At 45.1% G+C, this 25,662-nt stretch overlaps 1 protein-coding gene across 1 annotated transcript in view; it reads right to left on the reverse strand.

Annotated features, from left to right (window-relative positions):
* Positions 1-19,919, reverse strand: part of LOC121871704 (katanin p80 WD40 repeat-containing subunit B1-like) — a 90,931-nt gene extending 71,012 nt beyond the window's left edge. The window contains 5 exon segments of the mRNA XM_042374115.1: positions 17,002-17,020; positions 17,022-17,124; positions 19,149-19,217; positions 19,579-19,648; positions 19,881-19,919. Coding sequence (XP_042230049.1) covers positions 17,002-17,020; positions 17,022-17,124; positions 19,149-19,217; positions 19,579-19,648; positions 19,881-19,919 — 300 coding nt within the window.
* Positions 19,920-25,662: the final 5,743 nt, after the last annotated feature.

Raw genomic sequence — 25,662 nt, forward strand, 5'->3', positions numbered from 1 at the left:
GGAAATCCCCCAACACTTCCGGATAATCAAAAAATATACTGCCATTCCTGTCTCAAAAACAAAATTTAGTCAAAGAAGTTTCAGAGGCAAACACCTACAATACTGAACATAAAACACTACATTTACTACAAGCAATACGAAGCGTAGCAAGCGGAGGAGATTTACAGGTATCATAACTTGTGAATACGACGGAAAGTGCTCAGTTACACTTGTCTTCAAAGTCAATGACAGTGAAATTCAAGGAACATTTTTGTATTCCTCCGGCCCATCACAATCTTTTACTATCCTTCACCTCCAGACAGCTTGTGGGTTCCAGCTTTAAAAGGGCTAACAAAGGTAGACCCAGAAACTGCAACAGGTCGCATATACTGTACTGTATAGCACCAGTAAAAAGGAATCACAATGTGCAACTGAGAAATTAGAAACTATGCTCCACAGATTTTAAATAACTCTTCTTTTGCATTTTTTGTTGGTCTAAGGCAGTATCGCAGGTGAACCAGGCACTTTAGATTTTTTTTTCTGTAGACGACAACTTTTTCTTACGCCAAGAATAACCTAAAAAATGACGAAGATTTGCATTTTTTTTACACTGTACAGTATTAATACTGCTATTTTTTTCCCGTCATCACAAATCTAGTCGACCGGAAATACAAAAATTGCAAATCCTCACCATTTTGTGGTAAGAAAGAAGTTGTCTTCTTTTGAAAATGTTCTTAAGTTCCTGGTTTACCGACGATGCTGTTTCAGCGTATTATAATTCTCATTGATATTGAAACAGTTTATTTATCCAGAAAAGCACAGAAACAGGTGGACAATAAGAACAAATATGACCAGGCTAAGCCAAGGGAGAGCCTGAGCCCTAGCAGTGGCACCTGATATATACTGTACATTGTCTCAAAGAATTATGTAACATTTAGTATCATATGGATTACTACATGTAGCATAGTATTAATAAATACAGTATACACATTTTTATAGTCGAGTTCATATACAGTAATGTGATAGGTGAGTGGGAGCGATACAACATTATTAGGGTGAAAGAAAGGGACGGCGGTCAGGATCATGCCTTGACGACTATCTATATCATTATTGCGATGGTAATTTTATTAACGTGACAATATATGAAATAATAGTTCTTTATATAACTTGCACTTCCATAAAATTTCCTACAATAATTACAATATTTTGTGATACATTTTTCATTAAAGTAATGTTAAAAGTCAAGCTAAAAAAAGGGTAAATGGAATTATCAAACGAAAACCTCATTAAGAGCTTTACAATGGTGCCAATAAGAGCTCTCTGTCATAATTAGGAACAGTTAGGCTATATACGTTTCAGTGAATAAAAAAAATAAAGGTAAATAAATAAAACTATCTCTGAAAGTAACTGACATAGAAAGGCCAAATTTCATATTTATCGCTTACTTATCGGACCCAAGAAACATGACTTATTTTACTGAAATCTGAGGTCGTGTTACTTCTTTCTTCAGAATTGTGTTACACTGACCAAGGGATGACACCACGTTCATAAATCATGGATGTAACGGATAGAGAGCAGGCCTTCCTGTGTCCTCCTCCCAAAACGACGAGACAAAAAAAAAAAAAAAAAAAATGAGGGGCAAAAAGGAGGAACAAAAATGCTGGAGAGAAAATGAAGAGGTTGCTGAGGCCGCTAGGATGATATCAACGAAGGCTACACGATACTGACCACGAGTGACGTCAGCACGGACAAGGAAAACTGACAGTGATGTGTAGTGGCGACAATCATCCTCCACACTCATGCCACCTAGGATGACCCAAAACGTCTACAACCAACTCCACGCTTTGACCTTGACGTTGAAGAATTAACAGCGAGAGAGAGAGAGAGAGAATACCCGGTCATGTGGTAGGGGTGAGAGGTAATGGAGAGAGAACACACATTAATACATGGCGTAGCTGAGCTCCTCCTAGAGATAATACTAACAGTGTTTTCAACAATAAAAACACCGAAAATATATAAACAACATAAGCAAACTTATTGTCAGCAGCAGCAGCAGGGGAAGCGGCAGCAGGAGGGGAGAGCAGCAGCAGGAGGGAGGCAGCAGCAGGAGGGGGAGGCAACCTTGGTAGTCGGAGGCAGCAGTCAGGAGGGAGGCCAGCAGCAGGAGGGAGGCAGGAGCAGGAGGGGGAGGCAGCAGCTTGGGAGGGAGGCAGTAGCAGGAGGGAGGCAGCAGCTTGTGCAGGGAGGCAGCAGAAAGCAGGAGAAGAAGGCGGCAGCAGGAGGGAGAGGCAGCAGCAGGGAGGGGTGAACAGCAAGAGAGGGAGGCAGCAGCAGGAGGGAGGCAGCAGCTTGGGAGGCAACAGCAGCAGGAGGGAGGCAGCAGCAGAAGGGAGGCAGCAGCAGAGGGGAGGCAGCAGGAAGGGAGGCAGCAGCAGGAGGGAGCGGCAGCAGGAGGAGACAGCAAAAGCGGGAGGGAGAGCCAGCAGCAGGAGGCCTTAGGGGGGAGGCGGCTTGGCAGGGGAAGCAGCAGCAGGAAGGGGAGGCAGCAGGGAGGCCCGGCTAAACCACTTACCTTCGTATAACTCTTTGGCTGGAGGACTAAGATAAGAGGATGACCAAGGAGGAAGTAACACAGGGTTGATTCATGGGTGGAATGAAAAGAGAGGAGGAAGGGAGGAAGGAAGGGAGGAAGAGGAGAGGAGGAGGGGGAGAGGGAGAGGGAGGAGGGGAAGGGAGGAGGGAGGGGGAGGGAGGGGAGAGGAGGAGGAGGAGAGGAGGGAGGGAGGAGGAGGGAGAGGAGGAGGAGGAGGAGGGGGAGAGGAGGAGGAGGAGGAGAGGAGGAGGATGAGGGGAGGAGGAGGAGGGAGGAGGGAGAAGAGGGAGGAGGAGGAGGAGGGAGAGGAGAGGGAGGGAAAGGTGAGAGGGAGAGGGAGGGAGGGAGGAGGGAGGGAGAGAATGGGGGGATAAGGAGGGGGGTGTGTGTGTGACCTAATATCCGAGACGTGTTAGCTGTGATGTGGGTCAATCAATGGCCGGCGGAGTTTGGTGGTGGAGGAGCCTCGAGCTGTCCACCGCATATCCCCTACCATAACCCCCCCCCTCCCAAACACTAGCATCTCCGACCAATAGCCCCTCAAATTCCCTACCACCAGACCAGCCCCAACCACCACCAGCCTCTACCTTCCACCACCACCATCCTATACCCACCACCACCGCCTCCTACACACCCCCACCACCAGCCCCTACATGCCCACCACCACCAGCCTCTACATACCCACCACCAGCCCCTACATGCCCCACCACCACCAGCCTCTACATACCCCACCACCACCAGCCTCTACATACCCAACACCACCAGCCCACATACCCACCACCAACCCCTACATCCTCCCACACACAACATAGCCCCTAGAGAGACCAACACCTAATCCCCCACAAACCCACAAAAGTACCCCCACCACAACACATAACTAACCATGCTCTTCCCTCAACCCCGCGCGGTCACTGATCAGATAAGGCCCCGTACACTGGACCCCAGCCTAAGCTCACTTAACATCACCATTGGATGGGGGCAGTACTGAGACCCACAAAGTAATCCCAAAAAAATAATAATAAAAAAAATAAATAAAATAATAATACGGTATTGGTTAAGTCAGACTGTGGCCCGTTTGACCCGTGCCATCTCACTCTCTCACACTACTGACCGCCCTCATCCCCCACAACCCCAGCCTAATCCTACACCACCTCAATCTAACCCATCCCTACCCTACCCTAGCACATCCCTGCACCATCCTTTCCTGTCCCTATCCTTGTATAAACCCCCCATCCCAGTCCAACCTAAACATGCTCCATCCCAACCCCACCACGAAAAAAAGAGCCACCAACCCGCATCACCTCACTCGACCAAACCCACACTCCCTCCACCCGCAGCACCTCACCACGACCAAGCCCATACTCCACCCGCACCACACGACCAGGCCGCCGCATATACACCCACCGCGGCCAAACCCCACTCCTCCACCCGCACCACCTCACCCACGACCAAACCCGCACACTCCACCCACATCCCACCTCACCCACGACTAGAAACCCCACACACCTCCACCCCACAGGCAAACCCACACTCCTCCACCCGCACCACCTCACCCACGACCAAACCCGCACACCTCCACCCGCACCACCTCACCCACGACCAAACCCGCACACCTCCACCCGCAGCACCGTCATCATGGTTCCGCTCATAATGACCCGCATGACACAACACTTCCCCGCGGGAATAAAAATACCTCCAAGGATCAATCGTTTCAATAATGCTTTTAAAAGTGCGGGAACAAAGCAGCACCCGGGACTGTTAGTGAGTCTCCACAAGTCTCCTATTATTATTATTCACTCATACGTCTCCACCACCCAGGAGATAAGGTGTGTCCTGGCTCTGATCTGTGTCCCTGAGAGAGAGACGTGGTGACCACATAACAGCACACTGACTCAACCTCCTGTACTCACAACGTTGACTCACCCATTCACTGATAACCGGTGTATTGACCTTCCTGACTCACACCACGCCATGCTGTCACACTACACCACCCCTTAATACCTACACCCCATCCCTGCCCCCACTTACAACTACCCCCTACCTTTACCTCCCTCTAACCACCAAGTCCCTCCCTCTACCCTCCAGGTCCCTCCCTCTAACCACCAAGTCCCTCCCTCTACCCTCCAGGTCCCTCCCTCTACCCTCCAGGTCCCTCCCTCCATGCCAGTCCCTCCCTCTACCCTCCAGATCCCTCCCTCTACCCTCAGGTCCCTCCCTCTACCCTCAGGTCCTTCCCCTCTAACCACCAAGTCCCTCCCTCCTAACCACCAAGTCCCTCCTCCACCCTCAAGGTCCTCCTCTACCCTCCAGGTCCCTCCCTCTAACCACCAAGTCCCTCCCTCTACCCTCCAGGTCCCTCCCTCTACCCTCCAGGTCCCTCCCTCTACCCTCCAGGTCCTTCCCTCTAACCACCAAGCCCTAAATCATCTGCTTTATTGACACTAATTTTCTCACGAAGTTTTCTCATGAATTTTAAAGTTACGAAAAAACCTTAAATAATAATAACCTAAAATGAAGATATATATATATATATGAGAGAGAGAGAGAGAGAGAGAGAGAGAGAGAGAGAGAGAGAGAGAGAGAGAGAGAGAGAGAGAGAGAGAGAGAGAGATTTTTCACAACTATTTTATCGTGTTAAGGTGATAGAAAGTGTACAAGTTAAGTTACTCTGAAGGGAACACACGCCCAAGGCCAAGAGCGTATTGAAGATCATTGACTGCTTGTGTCAGCTTGAGAACACTAAGGGCTGACTTTGTTATCTTAGAGTGTACTGAACATTATTGACTGCTTGTGTCAGCTTGAGAACACTAAGGGCTGACTTTGTTATCTTAGAGTGTACTGAACATCATTGACTGCTTGTGTCAGCTTGAGAACACTAAGGGCTGACTTTGTTATCTTAGAGTGTACTGAACATCATTGACTGCTTGTGTCAGCTTGAGAACACTAAGGACTGACTTTGTTATCTTCACCTGTACAATTATCTCGTTCACAAGACAGCCAGAGTTTTTTTTTTTACATGGGGGCAAACATTAATAAGCTGAAAAGCATAAATACTGAAATTACCTAATTACCTAGTTCACCTAAAAATAAAACTCCCTAAAGTTGACCTAGTTTAGACCAATCTGATCTAACCTAACCTCCCTCCAGGTAATGTTTACATACAGATAAGAAGGAATGCCATGTGTACAGTATATTTCAGTCTCTAGGTCTTCACATGACAGTCAGTTGTAATAAGAAATTGGATAATAAACTAATTAGCCTGGCTTAGGTACACTGCTTATATATTACTAGATTATTTTGTTAGATTCATTTTGTCCCGCAATAACAAAGAGGAGGAAGTGATGATACAAAGAAAGACGACCACAAGGTAAAGATCGGAAGAGAGAACATGCGACACAATTTTGTTTTTCTTTTCACATCTTGTTGTTGTCTTTTTAGGCGAGACAATGTTAGAACACCCGCGACAAATAGTTTAGTGAAAATCATTCTTATTTTTCCTATCTAATAAAAAAAAGTTGGAAAAGTGTTTTAGACGGGTCAGCTGCAGTACCACAAGGCTTCATATTATTTCAACAAATGATAAAACTAACGCCACCATCAAATATTGAAGTCTTCAGTTCGTGGTAAGTAATACTATTTCACCGGCACTTCTCGTGTAACTTGCCTGCAGGGCCTCTGTATACTGCACCGACTCTCACTGACTGTAAAGTGGTATTTGGAAACTCTCTCAACATACGGTATATAACTATACATTGATTGGTAAGTCATATAACATTCTAGACTACATCCACAAGCCCGTCACGTGACCTATAATGTTTTGTTAACCCTTCTATATCATGCTGCCCGTGTTCACTCCTATCTCCCTCCCCTCCTTTCACCCTTCCTCCGAGTTTCCGTCTATTCGTTCTTCCCTTCCTTCCTATGTGTGTTCGTCCCTCCCCCCCCCCCTCCCTTTCCTCGTGTGCCCTTCTTCTGGGGCCTGGTCCTCTTCCTCTCTGCCATTCTCCTTCCACCCCTCCCACCCACAGTGAGCCAGGTGTCACGTGCTGACCTTGTAGCGTTATTGCTCAGTCACCACAGTTCCGATACTACCTTGTGTTATGGTGCACCCCACACATTTCTACCCCTCCCTATCCTCACACCTTGGCTTCCCACATCACCACCCATTCCCCTTCCCTATCCCTCACGTGGCTCCCTCACCTCCGCCTCCACCTCCCACACAAATAACAGAAAATGTCCTCATAAAGATATTGAATTGCATAAAATATAGTTTGTGATTCCGTCTTAACAGCTCTAGTTCACTCAGGTCTCACACTTCCAGGAAAATTATAATAGTTTCACGACAGGTTTACCGAGAAGCGTTTCAACACCTGGCCGCCGAGGTGGTGTCCGTACAGTTATAAATCCTCTCAGGGGCGAAGTCCTCAAGGATTGCTGACGACGCTGTAAAAGGAACGGAGAGGAAATGGACACTTACATTTACACAGAAAAGTTAACTTCGTAAATTTACCTTTAGGTTTGGGAGTTATGTATTATAGAAGGAAATGTTTCAACATTTATTTCTAAATGAAATTCCTGGCTGTGACTTTACTGAGACCTCGTCCAAGATAAAATTTTGCTGGCTCTTACGACAATGTAGGTATTAAGTACAGGTACAGTACTAACCACGATTTAACAAGAAGTAATTCTATACACTCCCCAGCAGGTGTGGAAGTTGTACATTAACCCAACAGAAAGAAACTTTATTTACACACCAAGTGACAAAACAATCTTCCCCAGAGAAGGAGTTTTGTACACAGAAAACGTAAACACGCTGTAAAATCATCAAGACTCACCAAGTGGGGGCAGGAAATGCCTTCAAAATTCACTTTAAATTAAACAGGCAATTCCTATACACGATAAACCATCATAGTACAATTCTACAGGGAGAACGGACATGGAAATTCACCCCAAATATTTATATTACAATACAAGATTACATATTCAAGTTTTAATGTAAATTTTAGGGCATGACAAACACACTAAAACTGGAGACAGATGATAACAAGTCTGGGAACTTAAAAAAAAAAAAAAAAAAAATCAACATATTGGTCAGTTTACCCAGTACTTCTGAGACAGTGGAGAAGTACTGGGTACTCTCAGGCTCAATAATAAGCAACAATATATATATATATATACTCCCCATCAATAGTGTTATAGTAGCCCCAGTGTTTGGCCCGGGTCAGGACACACCTCCAGACAACACCGACGCTCACACTTGCAAAATGCCACCACCTGAACGTAATTTACTACCGTGTTCACAACCCTCCCGTGTTTACAAAGTCCCTTGATGTCTAGGTTTACAGAGTTCCTTGACGAAGTAACACATCCTAAACCTGGGTTTATACTTCATCATTTCTGAACCTAATTGTCTTCTTCAATGTAAAATTATCCTGGACTTGCAGGTGAAAATGTAAGGAATGCATCATAATTGTCCTTACAATTACACATACAAATCTAAAGGCGGCGTCACGATAGTACTTTTTCCGTCAACTTTCCCGGTTTCCGTCGGGTTTTTTTCCTCGAATTGTCAAATTTTCTAGCAGGGTTCTCAACCAGGGGAATTCAGGTTTTCAGGGGGGGGGGGGAAACTGATTCGGGAGCAAGAGATATGTTCGATGAGAAATCAATCACAGAATTTTGGCCCTTGATGTGCGATTCCTACCCAAAAGTGGCAGAAAGAGCTATCCGTGCATTGCTTCCGTTTGTGTCGACATATCTTTGTGAGTCAGGCTTTTCAACTCTGTTGCAAATTAAAACGAAGCAACGTAGTAGATTAGAGGTAGAAAATGACCTGCGTTGTGCCCTTTCAAGCACTCCTCCGCGTATCCCAGAATTGGCGAAGAAAAAACAATCACAGGTTTCTCATTGACTGTAATCTTCATCTGAATAAAATTAATTACAAATTTACAATATCCTGGTATTCTATTGAACTTTTTGTTTATTGCATTATGCTTCAGTTTGGTCTGTTAAGTAATTCATTATAAATAAAAAAACTATTTTACTTTTATTCAAGTTTTATAAATCCATCAACATTTTCAATTGGCATTTAATTTGTAAAACTCCACTATAAAAATAATCCATGTAAAATTGTAAATGTATATGTACTAATATGGAAAAATAAAGGATTTTCAGTATTATATGCATATTATTTGGAATGCACTTTTTGAGGCAGACAATCTTGGAAAGGAGGGGGGAATGACATTCTGACATATGGTGAAAGGGGTGCATGAGGCAAACAAGGTTGAGAACCACTGGTTCTAGCCCGTCTCGCTCAGACGATGCGTATGTTTCCGCCTGACTGGCTTGGTGGTCAAGACCAATACTCGACAATGACATTAATATAAAATAAATATCGAACCACGTATAACTATATTTAATTTTAAAAGTATTCAGTATCGCATTTTTAATAAATTGCTTAAATCATTTTTATTGATGCTGATATTCGCACAGGATATACATCTGATGTTTGTTTACATTGAGCCATATGTTTAACTTCTTCATGGCCTCTATCTATACCTGTGTGGACAAGGCTGTCCGAAGAATACACAATAGACAATATTTGGTCTCATCGTTGCCTGTGGGATCCAAGGGGCGATAGATACAGTAAAAAGAGGAAAGCATATAACGCCATCTTTGTTTACAGTTGACGAACGCAGATATATTGTGTGACAGGGCGCGCTCAGAAAATTACTATTTTTTTATATAATTGATACAATGAAATGAAGGAAAAAGTATTTGTGTGACGTCGCCTTAAGCCACAGCGAATATGATGACACGTGCAGCAGATGGAGTACGCACCAATGTTCTGGATAACACAAATATATTATACTGTACAATCGTTAGGGAAGGTTTGTACCATTTCCCCCTTTTTTCATGTCTAAAAAATATTATTTGTATCTATTTTAAACTTGTTGATAAAAAAAATCGCGCCAAGGGTTTTCAACTAAACTATCGACAACCATTTTGTATGTAAGAGATGTGTGCTGTGGACACATGATGAGCGGGTGTTGAGGGAACCTTCCACACACACACACACGCGCGCACACACACACACACACACACACGCGACGACACAACAAGCACCCCTTACTCAACATCACAGGGTAAAAAAACAATAAAATTATGGGTTAGATTTTTTAAGTAATAAAAAGGCTTTAATTATATAATACACTCCTTTCTAGTGTGATCACTGGTGACTCTTAAAGGCGAGGAAGTACTTCAGGGGACCAGGAGTGACGTAATAAACTACAGGTAGCTAATAAGATATGAATGGCTAAAGTCTACGTCCTCGCTACACACAAGCGTCTAAACATACTGTATATATGGTTGTTCTTAATGAAACCTGTAAAATTAAGCAATTAAATGTTTTCATGTAATTACTGACCAAGTAGGAACGAGGAACAGTGAATTATGAAATGCTATAACTGCAGATAATAAACATGTGTAAATAATGTTCTGTGGCGAAAATGATGGTCCCATTAATCAACGTCGCCCTTGACAACCGTTATGAGGCAACATTTGAGTATCACTGTTCGAGATACGCTCGTTGTCAAATTTGACCTTTGGCCTTCAACTGTGACGTGACCAGTTGACACAAGCATGATATGGTGTTCTGCACTTTACATTTTACCTAGCGATGGTATATGTTCGGTGAAGTGTCATCACAATATCTATCAATAGAACCATTGTTTGTTTTTATATACGGCTTATTAGAATTGTAGTATAAAATTCATGGTAACACAAAAATCCCAAATGGGGCGAGAACAAACACTTGTACTGCCACAAACGCCGGTGCTTGTTGGCTGTGTTTGAGAGCAAGTCTAGACGCAACAGTAATTTGACACCAACAACTCTATCTAACCCCAACCACCTCCCAGCCATTTACATACAAACCTAACAATCTGTTCATGTGAGCTACCAATTCCCACTACCTGTACCCTGTAATCCTCACCAAGTAACACTCCTACTGTACCCCGTAGACACATCTGTATGGTAATAGTTATCTTTCTCTACCCACAAACACGTAGATAATAATAATAATGATGATAACCCAAGCACAAGTATATATGGAGGGTTTGCGTAACAGGGGAACTCCCTCCCGCCAGGCTTAAACTCAAGGTTATAATGGGAACAAGTGGGCAGTGTAGAGGTGGAGGAGGATATGAAGGAGGGTTAAGACGTGCACATACCTAACAGTGGGATGTCCTCCACGGGGATACGCTCGCTGACTCTACAGGATATCAAGACTTCAGGTACCTTGTAAGTTATATGCTAGCCAAGCTGCAGCCAACTTAACATAATGAAGTTATACTGACCGCAGTTTAAACATCAGAGTTATACTGACCCAAGTATAAACATCAAACTCAAGTTCTGAACGGAGTCAACAACTTTAAGATGTTTAAGAAAACAGGAAACACATCTTGGCACGGTACAAAAACAAAACAACGGCAAGAAGTTCTGATTCAGAATGTCGAAATTTAAATCCCATAAAAAAAAACGCATATGAGTCCGAGACATGAGGGTGTTACTAGGTGAGACAGAAGCCCTCACTACTGTAGGTTCCGCACCCAAAATCTCTACATATAATACTGCAATTAAAGTAAGGTTTTCTCACCCAGGTGTTAACATCAATTGGTAGAGGTTACGGTGATGACTATCAAGTAAGGTAGACGGTGTAAATCTCTGTATCCCCGCTAAAGTAAAATCTGACTCAAACACACCAAATTATTCGCCATAACAGCCACCAGACTTGACACGCTTGGAATACTGTACACCTAAATACAATCCATGCGTCATATAAAAATAAAGCACATATTAACAATAATATCATTAATGATAGTTTCAACCTATGGCATAATATTTTACCTGTTTATCATTAACTAGTTGAAGAAAAACATAAAGTTATTAATCTTTTGTAAAATTATTAGATTATCGCGAGTCCTCCAAAAATTACTTTCAAGTCACATGTGGGGAAGCTATACCTCACGAACATAAAACAACCGTCAGTTTAGAGCCCAGACCACGCTCCGTGTGAGTGGTGGTGGTCACAAGGGGCTGTGTCCCTGGCAGATACGTGGTACAGTTGACTGGGCACCTCCTTGTATCCCGTAAAAGGTGAAGCTACAATGTTCATGAACCAGATCGCGGAGGAAACGTCATACTTGTGATACACATGTGTCACTGACTGAGTTGTGGACGATATGTGCAACACCAGTCACCTTGTTTGTCATACCGAGTGCAAGAGCACTAGCATTTACTCACAGCTGTCCACTGTACACACACTCAACAACATATGAATGTGATTACATACATGATAGACGAACGAAAAGTTTCGAAGTCTGGTCAGTATAGGTGAGAAATGACTCGAGTGAGGCTGAGTGTAGGCGAGAACCGCCATTATGACGTCATCTGACCACACAAACATCCCAGGTGTTGCGCCAAGTGGCGTATCAAATTACTGCCAAACTCTGCTCTGATACAGAGAGTTGGCAGCCTTCACGATCACGCCAAAACAAGTTTAAGACAATAATATCATCATAAGACACTGGCGGGTCAGCAGCCTCAACAAGGTACAGCATGAATAACAGCAGTGGTTATAATAACAGCAGTACCATCAACAATGCTAATACTGCAGTAAAGTCATCATCAGCAGCACTCATATGGTTGGGTCGTTGTTTATGGGCATTATTTACTATGCCAGGGAGGAGGTGAGTGGTTCTTCTTATGGCGAGCCTCGCCGCCGCTCCCACAAGGTCCTCATCTCCAGCTAATAAAAACAAAATCCACACGTATGCGGTTAAACCTTCAACCACTACTGATTCTCTTGTATATCAATCTCATGCTCCCTTCCAGCACATTATTAATTAGTTTATTTGTGATGATAGTAATCAGTTTCCCCTCAAACAGAGCGTCACTTACTAATAAGGACCATAAATTGCGAATTAGGGAATATATCTTTAGATCTAAACCTTTCTGTACAGTATACTGGAAATGTTAGTGTTTAAGGATGAGCAAAACACCAGTATATGCCTTGGGGTTGTTGTTGCCGACCACTTAAGCTCAGGCTTTCAAATTGGCTCAGCCATGTTAATATTGTCCACTCTGTATCTATATTTTTCTGGCTAATTATCAATAACAAACAAGGTGGCATCTTATAACTGTTCACTAATACATGTCTACAATACTTAATTTACTACCAAACACAGGGGCGTGTCGAGCACCAGAGTAACACAACCTCTGGCTACTACCCGGAAGTCCCCCCCCCCACACACACAAAAACAACCCGGAAGTGGTGTTGCACAGTATTTATAAGCTGCAACTTATTGTTGTGCTTTTTTTTGTTGAATACGTGATCGTGAATGACTACTTTCCGTCCCGGATAAACGAGAAGTATTACTTACGAATCCCTGAGCCACGCCACGAGTTCTTCCATAAAACACTATACGGTACTGTGTATGTTGTGAGGTGAAGGTGTGAACAACACGCCCTTGACGACACACTACAGCCCATACTTTTTTAAGCATCTCTTAAAACATACACTGAATAGCTGTCCACATTATCCACATATATTCTTAGTGGTGTAAAATTTTTTCTATAAGGTTCACACTTCTAAGATTGTGTTTGCCGTTTCTTATAAAATAATTTGATACCAAGTCCCTGTACCGCTCCCTTCCTTAATTCAGAAAACATTAACAATAATTTCAAATATGAACATGTCCAATTATACATTATAGATTTGATAAACACCACTGACTATGAGCCACAAAATACTGTATGCAACTGACTGTTTTCATCTGTATTTGTTCACTGTCTTTTCTAGAGTGATATACAGCCCTCAAAAGGTTCAGCTATGTCAGTAATATTACGACTGTACGAAGCATAGGCGTAACTTTCTTGCTATATGAAATATTTCAATCAATTCAATTCAGTTGGTCGTCGCGTTATCATGTGTCCCTCTCGCGACTACTACAGGTATACACAAGGTTAGAGATAAGCCAAATTGGTGTAGGTTATGAGCAATAAGTTAACAGAGTCTTGACCGAAAAGGATAAAAGTATAAGTAAAACCTCTGGTGAGTCAGATGGTCAACAGAAGCTGGTAGTGGTTGGGTTCTATGACGTCAGAATGAAAGATGCAAGAACCAACCATCACATGCCATAGTCTCAGTGTCGTGGATCTTAATAAATAGAAGGTAAAATATGGCAGGAGTATATACTTGATAGGAGGCGGAGGAAGCAGGAGCAGGGAGGGACCCACCATCCACTCAATAATGTAAACAACGAACCTGATGGTAACACACACACACACACACACACACACACACACACACACACACACACACACACACACACACACACACACACACACACACACACACACACACACACACACACACACACACACACACACACACACACACACACACACACACACACACACACACACACACAAAATCCATACCCGTAATACAGGGTGACACAACACCACACAACACATCTATAATGCACAAAACAGGAGGCTTATACGCTACGTGTTGTGAACTGGGTAACGGCTGGCCGGAGGCAACAGACATGAATACAGGGCTCAGGTTCACGTGTTAGTGGTGATGAGGATCACACACACGTCACGAGTTGGAGGAATCAGTGTGGAGAGGTACAAAGGAGTGTCAGTTACAAGACTAGCGAGGTCATCATAAAACTTTATCTTGGGCTTGTGAGACCTCACTTGGATTACACGTTCAATTCTGGTCACCGTACTACAGAATGGATATAGAATCCCTAGAAAGAATCCAGAGGAGAATGACAAGTCTAATCCGGGCATTAGGAACCTTGAGTACAGAGACAGGTTAAAACATCTTAATCTGCACTCCTCCGGGGGAATGTGAGTGAGGGGCGATATGATCGAGGTTTATAAATGGAAGTCAGGGCTAAACAAAAGTGATATAACAAAGGTACTCAAACTATCCAACCAGGAGCGAACTCGTAACAATGTTTTAAATTAGACAAATTTAGATTTAGGCGAGAAATAGGTAAACACTGGTTTGGAAATAGAGTAGTGGATGAGTGGAACAAGTTACTAAACATCATCATTAACATGAACACGGTGGATGAGCTTCAAACGCAGGTTGGGCGGATATACAGTATGAGCGATAGGGATTGGGTGTAAACAGGACTGCCAGTATGGGTCAATAGGCCCGCTGCAGTTTCCTCAATTCTTATGTTCTTATTTAGGATTTGGTGGAATGGAGGGCGCGAGGGAAGGGAAAAGGGAGGGAGGAGGAGAGGGAGGAAAGGGGAGGGAGAGGGGAGGCGGAGGAAGAGGGAGGGCGAGGAGAGGGGCGAGGGGAGTGAGGAGGGAGGAAAGTGGAAAGGGAGGAGGAAAGTGGGAGGGAGGAAAGTGGGAGGGAGGGAAAGTGGAAGGGGGGGAGAGGGAGGGGGAAGGAAAAAGGCAGGGGAGAAAAGAAAGAAGTGGAAAGGGAAGAGGGGAGGAGAAGAGGAAAAGAGGGAGAAAGAGGGGGTAGGGTGGGTGAATTGGGAAGGGAGGGGCGCAGAGGAGGAGGAGAAAAATGGGAGGGAGGAAAAGAGGAAGGAAGAAAAATTTGAAGGGAGAGAGTGAAGAGGGAAAAAATGGGATTAAGGGACGGAGGGAGGGAAGGAAACTTGAAAGTGAGAAAAGGAAGCAGGCAGATGACGGGGAAGGGAGAGAAAGAGGAGTTGAGGAGAACACCAGAGAGGAAAGAAGAGGAACCAGAAGAAATGGGGAGGAAACGGATGGGTGAGAGACGAGGGAGAAAAGGATAAAAGGCAAGAAGGGAAGAATTTATAGGGAGGAGAGCGGGATTGATGGGGGCAAAATGCGTAGGAAGGGTAGGTACACGGTGAGAGGGTGTCGAGGGATGTTGGTGTGATGGGACATTGGGTGTACACAAGGGGATATTGTAATTACACGAGGGATATTGGGTGCAAAGGGGATATTGTGTACACGAGGGATATTGGTGTACACAAGGGATATTGGTGTACACAAGGGATATTGGTGTACACGATGGGACATTGGTGTACACAAGGGGATGTGGTGTACACAAGGGGATATTGTAGGTATACACAAGGGAATATTGGTGTCCACGATGGGACATTGTTGTACACGATGGGACATTGATTGTACACAAAGGGTGTGTGGTACACGAGGGGATATTGGTGTACACAAGGGGATATTGGTGACACGATGGGACATTGGTGTACAAGGATATTGGTGTACACAAGGGGATATTGGTTGTACGATGGGATATTGGTGTACACAAAGGGGATATTGGTGTACACGAGGATATGTGGTGTACACGAGGGGATATTGGTGTACACGGGGATGTCTGGTGTACACGATGGGATATTGATGTACGGTGGGATATTGTGGTGTACACGAAGGGATATTGGTGTACACGAGGGATATTGGTGTACACGAGGGATATTGATGTACACGAGGGGATATTGTTGATGTACACGAAGGGATATTGGTGTACACGAGGGGATATTGGTGTACACGAGGGGATATTGGTGTACACGATGGGATATTGATGTACACGGTGGGATATTGGTGTACACGAAGGGATATTGGTGTACACGAGGGATGTAATGGTGTACACGAGGATATTGATGTACACGGTGGGATATTGGTGTACACGAAGGGGATATTGGTGTACACGAGGGGATATTGGTGTACACGAGGGATATTGATGTACACGAAGGGATATTGATGTACACGAGGGGATATTGGTGTACACGAGGGGATATTGGTGTACACGAGGGATATTGATGTACACGATGGGATATTGAGTGTACACGGTGGGATATTGGTGTACAGAGGGATATTGGTGTACACGAGGGATTGTGGTGTACACGAGGGGATATTGATGTACACGAAGGGATATTGATGTTACACGAGGGGATATTGGTACACGAGGATTGGTGTACACGAGGGGATATTGATGTACACGATGGGATATTGATGTACACGGTGGGATATTGTGTGTACACGGGGGATATTGGTGTACACGAGGGATATTGGTGTACACGAGGGATATTGGTGTACACGAGGGGATATTGATGTACACGAGGGGATATTGATGTACACGAGGATACTGGTGTACACGGTGGGATACTGGTGTACACAACACTACCAACACTGCTACTACCTGTGATAGCTACACCTGAAGGGAGGTAGGAGTTTCTCACCAGTACAGTACAGAGCATGACCGTTGTTGTACTTCAGAGTAAGGAGCCGGAGAAACATACAATACTACCTGCCACCAATACAAGGTAACACTGGAGTAGAGGGTCTACAAGGTAACACTGGGTAGAGGGTATAAAAGGTAACAATGGTACAAGGGTACTCACCAGTATACAGTTGGGCTTGTAGCAGCCACAGGTTGACCTTCTTGTCATCGCCGCCGAACCAGCACCGGCCAGACTTGTGGCCCAGCGCCAGGCAGTTCACATTGATCATGCGCCTGAACTCTTCTGCAAAAATAATATTTCTCTTAATTCACGAAGACAACTGCTAATGTCTCACATCTAAACTTTACAACTACTTTCTGAATTGAAAAAAAAAACCTCCCAATTATAATACCATCATCTGCATACCGAAGGAGGTGACTCACTCAGTGTTGTGGCTCGTAGGTCCCCACACCTACAACAAGGTTTTCACGGAACACACACACACACACAACTACTATAATTACACAGATAGCTGCACATCACCACCACTGAATAGAACAACATGTATGATTATCTTGGTGTTGAAGCTATTGTAATAATAATTTTAGGGATCAGGATTCAGGACCTGAGTTTCATGTAAATTGTCGCATGGAAAAAAGCAAGGAGTTGACAACCTCTGCCCTATACTTTGATGGGGGTGAGACTATGTGAAATTTGTTCTAGACAGGAGTTGTAGTTGAACTCTTCTTCTGAACTGCCCACTGACTACACGATGACCATGTTCAAAATTCAGTATAATCATGATTTCCGATTTCAAACGGCCAAGGACAAGTGGCGTTCCCATCCAGGTGGTGGTAGTAAGCACAACCTCAGGAACTGCCCTCCTAGCTACTCATTGTAGCCACAACACATTCACACAGCACTCCTCTCCTGGCTCAATACTAACGGTCCGATATTTCGCCAAACTTCCAAGTCCCCTCTCGACTCCCCTCCACAGTTTAAACCACGGTCGTCCTTAAGGTCGCCTCCTCAGCTCCTGCCAACCCGTCTCCAAGACACTCCAGGTCCACGACCAGGATGGACTCGCTAATAATTTACACCTTTGAAAAGGTAGAGCTAAAAAGATGAGAAGTGTGTAGCAGGGTGCAGGTGAGGGGTTAATGGTGCCCCAGTGGAGAGTGAGGGGTTGTGTTGCCCCCGGTTGGAGAGTGGGGTTGTGGTGCCCCGGTGGAGAGTGGGGGTTGTGGTGCCCCGGTGGAGTGGGGTTGTGGTGCCCAAGTGAAGTGAGGGTTGTGGTGCCAGTGGAAGTGGGGGTTGTGGTGCCCCCAGTGGAGAGTGGGGGTTGTGGTGCCCGGTGGAGAGTGAGGGGTTGTGGTGCCCCAGTGAAGAGTGAGGGTTGTGGTGCCCCAGGTGGAGAGGTGGGGTTGTGGTGCCCCAGTGGAGTGGGGGGTTGTGGTGCCCGGTGGAGAGTGAGGTTTGGGGTGCCCCCGGTGAAGAGTGAGGGTTGTGGGTGCCCGGTGGAGAGTGAGGGTTGTGGTGCCCCGGTGGAGAGGGAGAGGTTGTGGTGCCCCGGTGGAGGGAGCAAGAGAAGGTGCGTGATGACGGCCGTCATTACTACATTCCAGGAGTATTGGCGGTGTGCACACCACCTGCTCACACCAAGCCCCAGCTGGACACACCACGTGTCGTGGGGCTGGCGTCACGTGCAGTGTCCTTACACCACCTGCCATTCCCACACCACCTAAACTCACCCACACGCTCCCACAACACCACCTAACCTTCCCCCTTTCACAACACCACCGCCTACACCTTCACCCTGGGTAAGGCCGCTGCCCTTCACAACCCACACACCAGACACGTCACCGTAACACAAGTTTACCAACAAAGCTTTTGGGAGGTTTTATGACCACTGCCAGAGACGCGGCCGCTGCCAACCTTCCCTGTAAGACTTTATGACCCAGCTGGATAGTGCTGCTGCTCACACGCCCTGGCACTGCATTCTTATTTTACGACTGAAAAACAAACCATCGCCTTCCTACAATTATCAAAGCACAAAGAAGAGAGTAAGGGTGATATCGTTAGCTCTATGGGAGTTCAAGAGTCTTGATTATCTGTCCGGAAGGTCATGTGTCTTGGTTATCTGTACAGAAGGTTACGTGTCTTGGTTTATCTGTATGGGAGGTCATGTGTCTTGGTTATCTGTACAGAAGGTTACGTGTCTTGGTTATCTGTATGGGGTCATGTGTCTTGGTTATCTGTACGGGAGGTGTGTGTCTTGGTTATCTGTACGGAAGGTCATGTGTCTTGGTTATCTGTACAGAGGTTACGTGTCTTGGTTATCTGTACGGGGGTCATGTGTCTTGATTTATCTGTACAGGAGTCATGTGCTTGGTTATCTGTACAGAAGGTTCATTGTCTTGGTTATCTGTACGGGAGGTCATGTGTCTTGGTTATCTGTACAGAAGGTTGCGTGTCTTGGTTGTCTGTACGGGAGGTCATGTGTCTTGGTTATCTGTACAGAAGGTTACGTGTCTTGTTTATCTGTACGGGAGGTCATGTGTCTTGGTTATCTGTACAGGTTACGTGTCTTGGTTATCTGTATGGGAGGTCATGTGTCTTGGTTATCTGTACGGGAGGTCATGTGTCTTGGTTATCTGTACAGAAGGTTACGTGTCTTGGTTATCTGTACAGGAGGTCATGTGTCTTAGTTATCTGTACAGGAGGTCATGTGTCTTGGTTATCTGTACAGAAGGTTACGTGTCTTGGTTATCTGTCGGAGGTCATGTGTCTTGGTTATCTGTACAGGGAGGTCATGTGTCTTGGTTATCTGTACGGGAGGTCATGTGTCTTGATTTATCTGTACGGGAGGACATGTGTCTTAGTTATCTGCAGGAGGTCATGTGTCTTGGTTATCTGTACAGGAGGTCATGTGTCTTGGTTATCTGTACGGGAGGTCGTGTGTCTTGGTTATATGTACGGAAGGTCATGTGTCCTGGTTATCTGTAAGGAGGTCACGTGTCTTGGTTTATCTGTACGGAAGGTCATGTGTCTTGCTGTACGGGGAGGTCATGCGTCTTGGTGATCTGTAGGAAGGTCATGTGTCTTGGTTATCTGTACGGAAGGTCATGTGTCTTGGTGATCTGCATGGAAGGTCATGTGTCTTGGTTATCTGTAAGAGGAAGGTCATGTGTCCTGGTTATTTGTATGGAATGTCATGTCTTAGTTATCTGTACAGGTCATGTGTCTTAGTGGTCTGCATGGAAGGTCATGTGTCTTGATTTGTCTGTACAGGTCATGTGTCTTGGTGATCTGTATGGAAGGTCATATGTCTTGGTTATCTGTACAGGTCATGTGTCCTGGTTATCTCTGCTGAAGGTCAGTCGTCGAGTCCCACGGGTTGTGTATTGACCAATGTCTGGCTCGTCTACCAAAGTAGCCTTGCGTGAGTGTTGGGGAGCCTTCCTCCACCACTACACCCACACCCCATCACTACACCCTCTACTCCATCCTACCACTACTATCCCTCACCCCATCACTACACCCTGTACACACCCCTACTATCCCTCACCCCATCACTACACCCTCTACACACCACCTTCCTCCCCCATCACTACACCCTCTACCCCACCACTATCCCTCACCCCATCACTACACCCTCACACACCACTACTATCCCTCCCCCATCACTACACCTGTACACACCCCTACTTCCCTCACCCCATCACTACACCTCTACACCACTACTATCCCTCACCCCATCCTACCCTCTACACTACTTCCCTCACCCCATCACTCCATCCTATACACCACTACTATCCCTCACCCCATCACTACACCCTCTACACACCACTACTATCCCTCACCCCATCACTACACCCTCTACACACCACTACTATCCCACACCCCATCACTACACCCCCACCACACCACAGTCAACGGCCGGAAATAAACCACCTCTAATACCGAGACAAATTTCTCTTAAACCCGTGTCAGAATATACTTTATAAACCCACAGTTAAAAAATAAACCTCGAGATAAAAAAAAGAGACTATTATTCCAGAGACTGTTACCCTTCACGTCCACGAGATAACAAGAGAGTGTTGTGTAATTATGAAGAGGTACGGGCGTATAGGTGCGTTTACCATAAAGGTTTAGTATTGGGTGCTCCTCCTCCTCCTCCTAATTACAGTATAAGACTCTACAATAAAACCTTAACCCAGCCACAACATATTTATAATACTGAAATAAAAAGTAAGCCACATTAATTGCGACCTTGAGGTTTTACTACTTAATTATATACTGGAATTTAAGGATTATTTTAACAAGTCGCATTCTAGTGTATAATGAAAGAGTTACCATAAAAAATTCGCTATCAACAAATTTGGTGTTTTTGGCAGTGTTATCTTTATGTTTTTATTTATATTGTTACTATAAGAAGTTTTTATTTATTCTGACTTTGTTTGTAATGTGTAAGTAACCTACCAAGAGTTTTTGAGAGAGAGAGAGAGAGAGAGAGAGAGAGAGAGAGAGAGAGAGAGAGAGAGAATACCCGGTCATGTGGTAGGGGTGAGAGGTAATGGAGAGAGAACACACATTAATACATGGAGTAGCTGAGCTCCTCCTAGAGATAATACTAACAGTGTTTTCATCCAATAAAAACACCGAAAATATATAAACAACATAAGCAAACTTATTGTCAGCAGCAGCAGCAGGGGAGGGAGGCGGCAGTCGGAGGGAGGCAGCAGCAAGGAGGGAGGCAGCAGCAGGAGGGAGAGCAGCAGCAAGAGGGAGAGGCAGCAGCAGGAGGGAGGCAGCAGCACTTGGGAGGGAGGCAGTAGCAGGAGGGAGGCAGCAGCAGGAAGGGAGGAAGCAGCAGGAGGGAGGCGAAAAGCAGCAGGAAGGGGAGGCAGCAGCAGGAGGGAGAGCAGCAGGAGGGAGGCTGGCAGCAGGAGGGAGGCAGCCTTGCTTGGGAGGAGGGAGGCAGCAGCTTGGGGAGGGAGGCAGCAGCAGGAGGGGAGGCGGCAGCAGGAGGGAGGCAGCAGCAAGAGGGAGAGGCAGCAGCAGGAGGGAGGCAGCAGCAGGGAGGGGAGGCAGTATTAGCAGGGAGGGGGGAGGCAGCAGCAGGAAGGGGAGGAAGCAGCAGGAGGGAGGCAGCTTAGCAGGAAGGGGAGGCAGCAGCAGGAGGGAGAGGCAGCAGCAGGAGGGAGGCAGCAGCAGGAAGGAGGCAGCAGCAGGAGGAGGCAGCAGCAGAAGAGAGGCAGCAGCAGGAGGGGGAGGCAGCAGCAGAGCAGCAGCAGGAGGGAGGCAGCAGCAGGAGGAGGGAGAGGGCAGCAGCAGGAAGGGGAGGCAGCAGCAGGAGGGGAGGCAGCAGGAGGGAGGCGGCAGCAGGAGGGAGGAGAGCAGCAGCAGGAAGGGAGGCAGCAGCTTGGGGAGAGGAGGCAGCAGCAGGAGGGAGAGGCAGCAGCAGGAGAGGGAGGTAGCAGCAGGAAGGGGAGGCAGCAGCAGGAGGGAGAGGCAGCAGCAGGGGAGGAGGAAGCAGCTTGGGAGAGGGAGGCAGCAGCAGGAGGGACGTAGCAGCAGGAGAGGGACGTAGCAGCAGGGAGAGGGACATGCTTGGCAGGAGGGACGTAGCAGCAGGGAGGAGAGGCAGCAGCAGGAAGGGAGACAGCAAGAGGCGGGACAGCAGGAGAGGGAGACATGAGGGGGAGACAGCAGCAAGGGAGACAACAGTAATGGAGGCAGCAGGATAGGGAGACAGCAGGAGGGAGAGGCAGCAACAGGGGAGACAACAACAAAAGCCTCCTCAGAACAAAAAGTGAAGCGTGGTCAAGAGCTGTGAGAGGAGTATCAACAACACGAGAAGAGGTTCACCTTCACCAGGTGGTGACCAGGTGGACCTCCTTCCTGTGCAACAACACTCCCGCCTCTCATGCCCTCCACACACCCTGATGTGGGCGGCACCCACACCTGGGCGTGGGTACCGCCCACGGCCCGCCCACACAGTGACGATGTAGAGTAAAGGAATCCACGAAAACTTGCTTTTTTGGACGTGTCTGTAGTATGGAGGGGTTAACGTGAACACAAAGAGTGTGTGTATCATGCTACTCCTACATAGGAATTAATAATAGTATAAAATATAAAATATTGTTTACCCGAGTGCTTGTTAAGTTACAGGTACCTTGTTATTCAAGGTACTGTATGTACTACACCAACAACACAAGAAATTAAACAATTGCATAATAGTGTATACCTTCTGGGCCAAGAAAAATATATTAATATATTTTAAAGTAGCTAAGGTTGATTTGCATTACCAAGCTATTCACATTTCATCCTGGGTGAATGAAGTAGTAGTGATATAAAACGACTGTGTGTATAATACTGTACAAGTATAAGGCCAAGTGACAGTCAAGAAGCACCACCTACACCCAACTAAAATAAACTATTCTTTGTCCTACATATTGTACAGTTCATCTGTACTACCAAGCACACCACTGTGAATTATATGACAGTGTTGAACCATTATACAGTCAGGACAAAGTTCCATGCCCCACAATAAATATACTGCATATCATCATAGATCCTGTATACATAACATAAGTAACAAGCTTATAATGGACAAATAGCCCCTTCTTAATCCTTAAACGCACGCACGCACGCACACGCACACACACACACACACACACACACACACACACACACACACACACACACACACACACACACCCCGATAACAACAACAAAGCTCAACCAGGATACGAGCTGGTATCAAGACAGAGGATGTTCCCTAGATAATAAAATAAACGTCAGGAAAATAACATTACATAACCAAGAGAAACACAGTCAGCTACTGTAAATATGTTGATAATATAACAACATGACAATACAAAAATAACAAGAGAAGGACGAGTGATAACAATGAAGAGGAAAGTAAATAACTATAGAACATAAATAACAAGGGTTAGAATAACGCTGAGGAAAGAAAACACATTTATTATGCCAGAGAGGTTAAAGGTTACACAGTATTCAGATATCAAATATAATGACAACTGTTGAGACAATTATTACCACGAAACAGACAAGAAGCAGGAAACATATTAAGGAAAACTTGAAAGAAATTGCACCCACTAAAAAGAATCACACACGAAAAGAGGAAAAAGAGACGCGACAGTAAAAGTAAATGTGTGGAGAGAGAGAGAGAGAGAGATCGGCATAAAAGACAAGAATGAGACTGAGAAATGAGAAGACAAACTTTTAACACAAGGGGCTGAGGGAAGGTGAGAGAAGAGAGAGTACAAGAGACAATAGTGAGAGATCCACTACAGGACACAATGACACCACACGATGAGACACACACCACCAACTGTGTCATGAGTCGCAAGTGATGGGAGAAACGAGGTCACTGTTAACTGATGACTTATGTAGTGGTAAGTGAAGATAACACGAGGTCACACTTAACTATGACTTATGTAGTGGTAAGTGAAGATAACACGAGGTCACACTTAACTATGACTTATGTAGTGGTAAGTGAAGATAACACGAGGTCACACTTAACTATGACTTATGTAGTGGTAAGTGAAGATAACACAAGGTCACACTTAACTATGACTTATGTAGTGGTAAGTGAAGATAACACGAGGTCACACTTAACTATGACTTATGTAGTGGTAAGTGAAGGTAACACGAGGTCACACTTAACTATGACTTATGTAGTGGTAAGTGAAGATAACACGAGGTCACACTTAACTATGACTTATGTAGTGGTAAGTGAAGATAACACGGGGTCACACTTAACTATGACTTATGTAGTGGTAAGTGAAGATAACACGAGGTCACACTTAACTATGACTTATGTAGTGGTAAGTGAAGATAACACGAGGTCACACTTAACTATGACTTATGTAGTGGTAAGTGAAGATAACACGAGGTCACACTTAACTATGACTTATGCTTCACAACTATGACTTATGTAGTGGTAAGTGAAGATAACACGAGGTCACACTTAACTATGACTTATGTAGTGGTAAGTGAAGATAACACGAGGTCACACTTAACTATGACTTATGTAGTGGTAAGTGAAGATAACACGAGGTCACACTTAACTATGACTTATGTAGTGGTAAGTGAAGATAACACGAGGTCACACTTAACTATGACTTATGTAGTGGTAAGTGAAGATAACACAAGGTCACTGTTAACTATGACTTATGTAGTAGTAAGTGAAGATAACACGAGGTCACACTTAACTATGACTTATGTAGTGGTAAGTGAAGATAACACGAGGTCACACTTAACTATGACTTATGTAGTGTTAAGTGAAGATAACACGAGGTCACACTTAACTATGACTTATGTAGTGTTAAGTGAAGATAACACGAGGTCACACTTAACTATGACTTATGTAGTGGTAAGTGAAGATAACACGAGGTCACTGTTAACTGATGACTTATGTAGTGGTAAGTGAAGATAACACGAGGTCACACTTAACTATGACTTATGTAGTGGTAAGTGAAGATAACACGAGGTCACACTTAACTATGACTTGTGTAGTGTTAAGTGAAGATAACACGAGGTCACACTTAACTATGACTTATGTAGTGGTAAGTGAAGATAACACGAGGTCACACTTAACTATGACTTATGTAGTGGTAAGTGAAGATAACACGAGGTCACACTTAACTATGACTTATGTAGTGGTAAGTGAAGACAATAAAGGGGTCACACTTAACTATGACTTATGTAGTGGTAAGTGAAGACAATGAAGGGGTCACACCTAATGAAAGACGAGGAGAAACGCGTAGAGACAGAGGATGACGACGTGAGGAGTAGAGGGCGTCTGAGTGG

This window comes from Homarus americanus, unplaced genomic scaffold (assembly GCF_018991925.1).
Source record: "Homarus americanus isolate GMGI-L3 unplaced genomic scaffold, GMGI_Hamer_2.0 scaffold39675, whole genome shotgun sequence".
NCBI lineage: Eukaryota > Metazoa > Arthropoda > Malacostraca > Decapoda > Nephropidae > Homarus > Homarus americanus.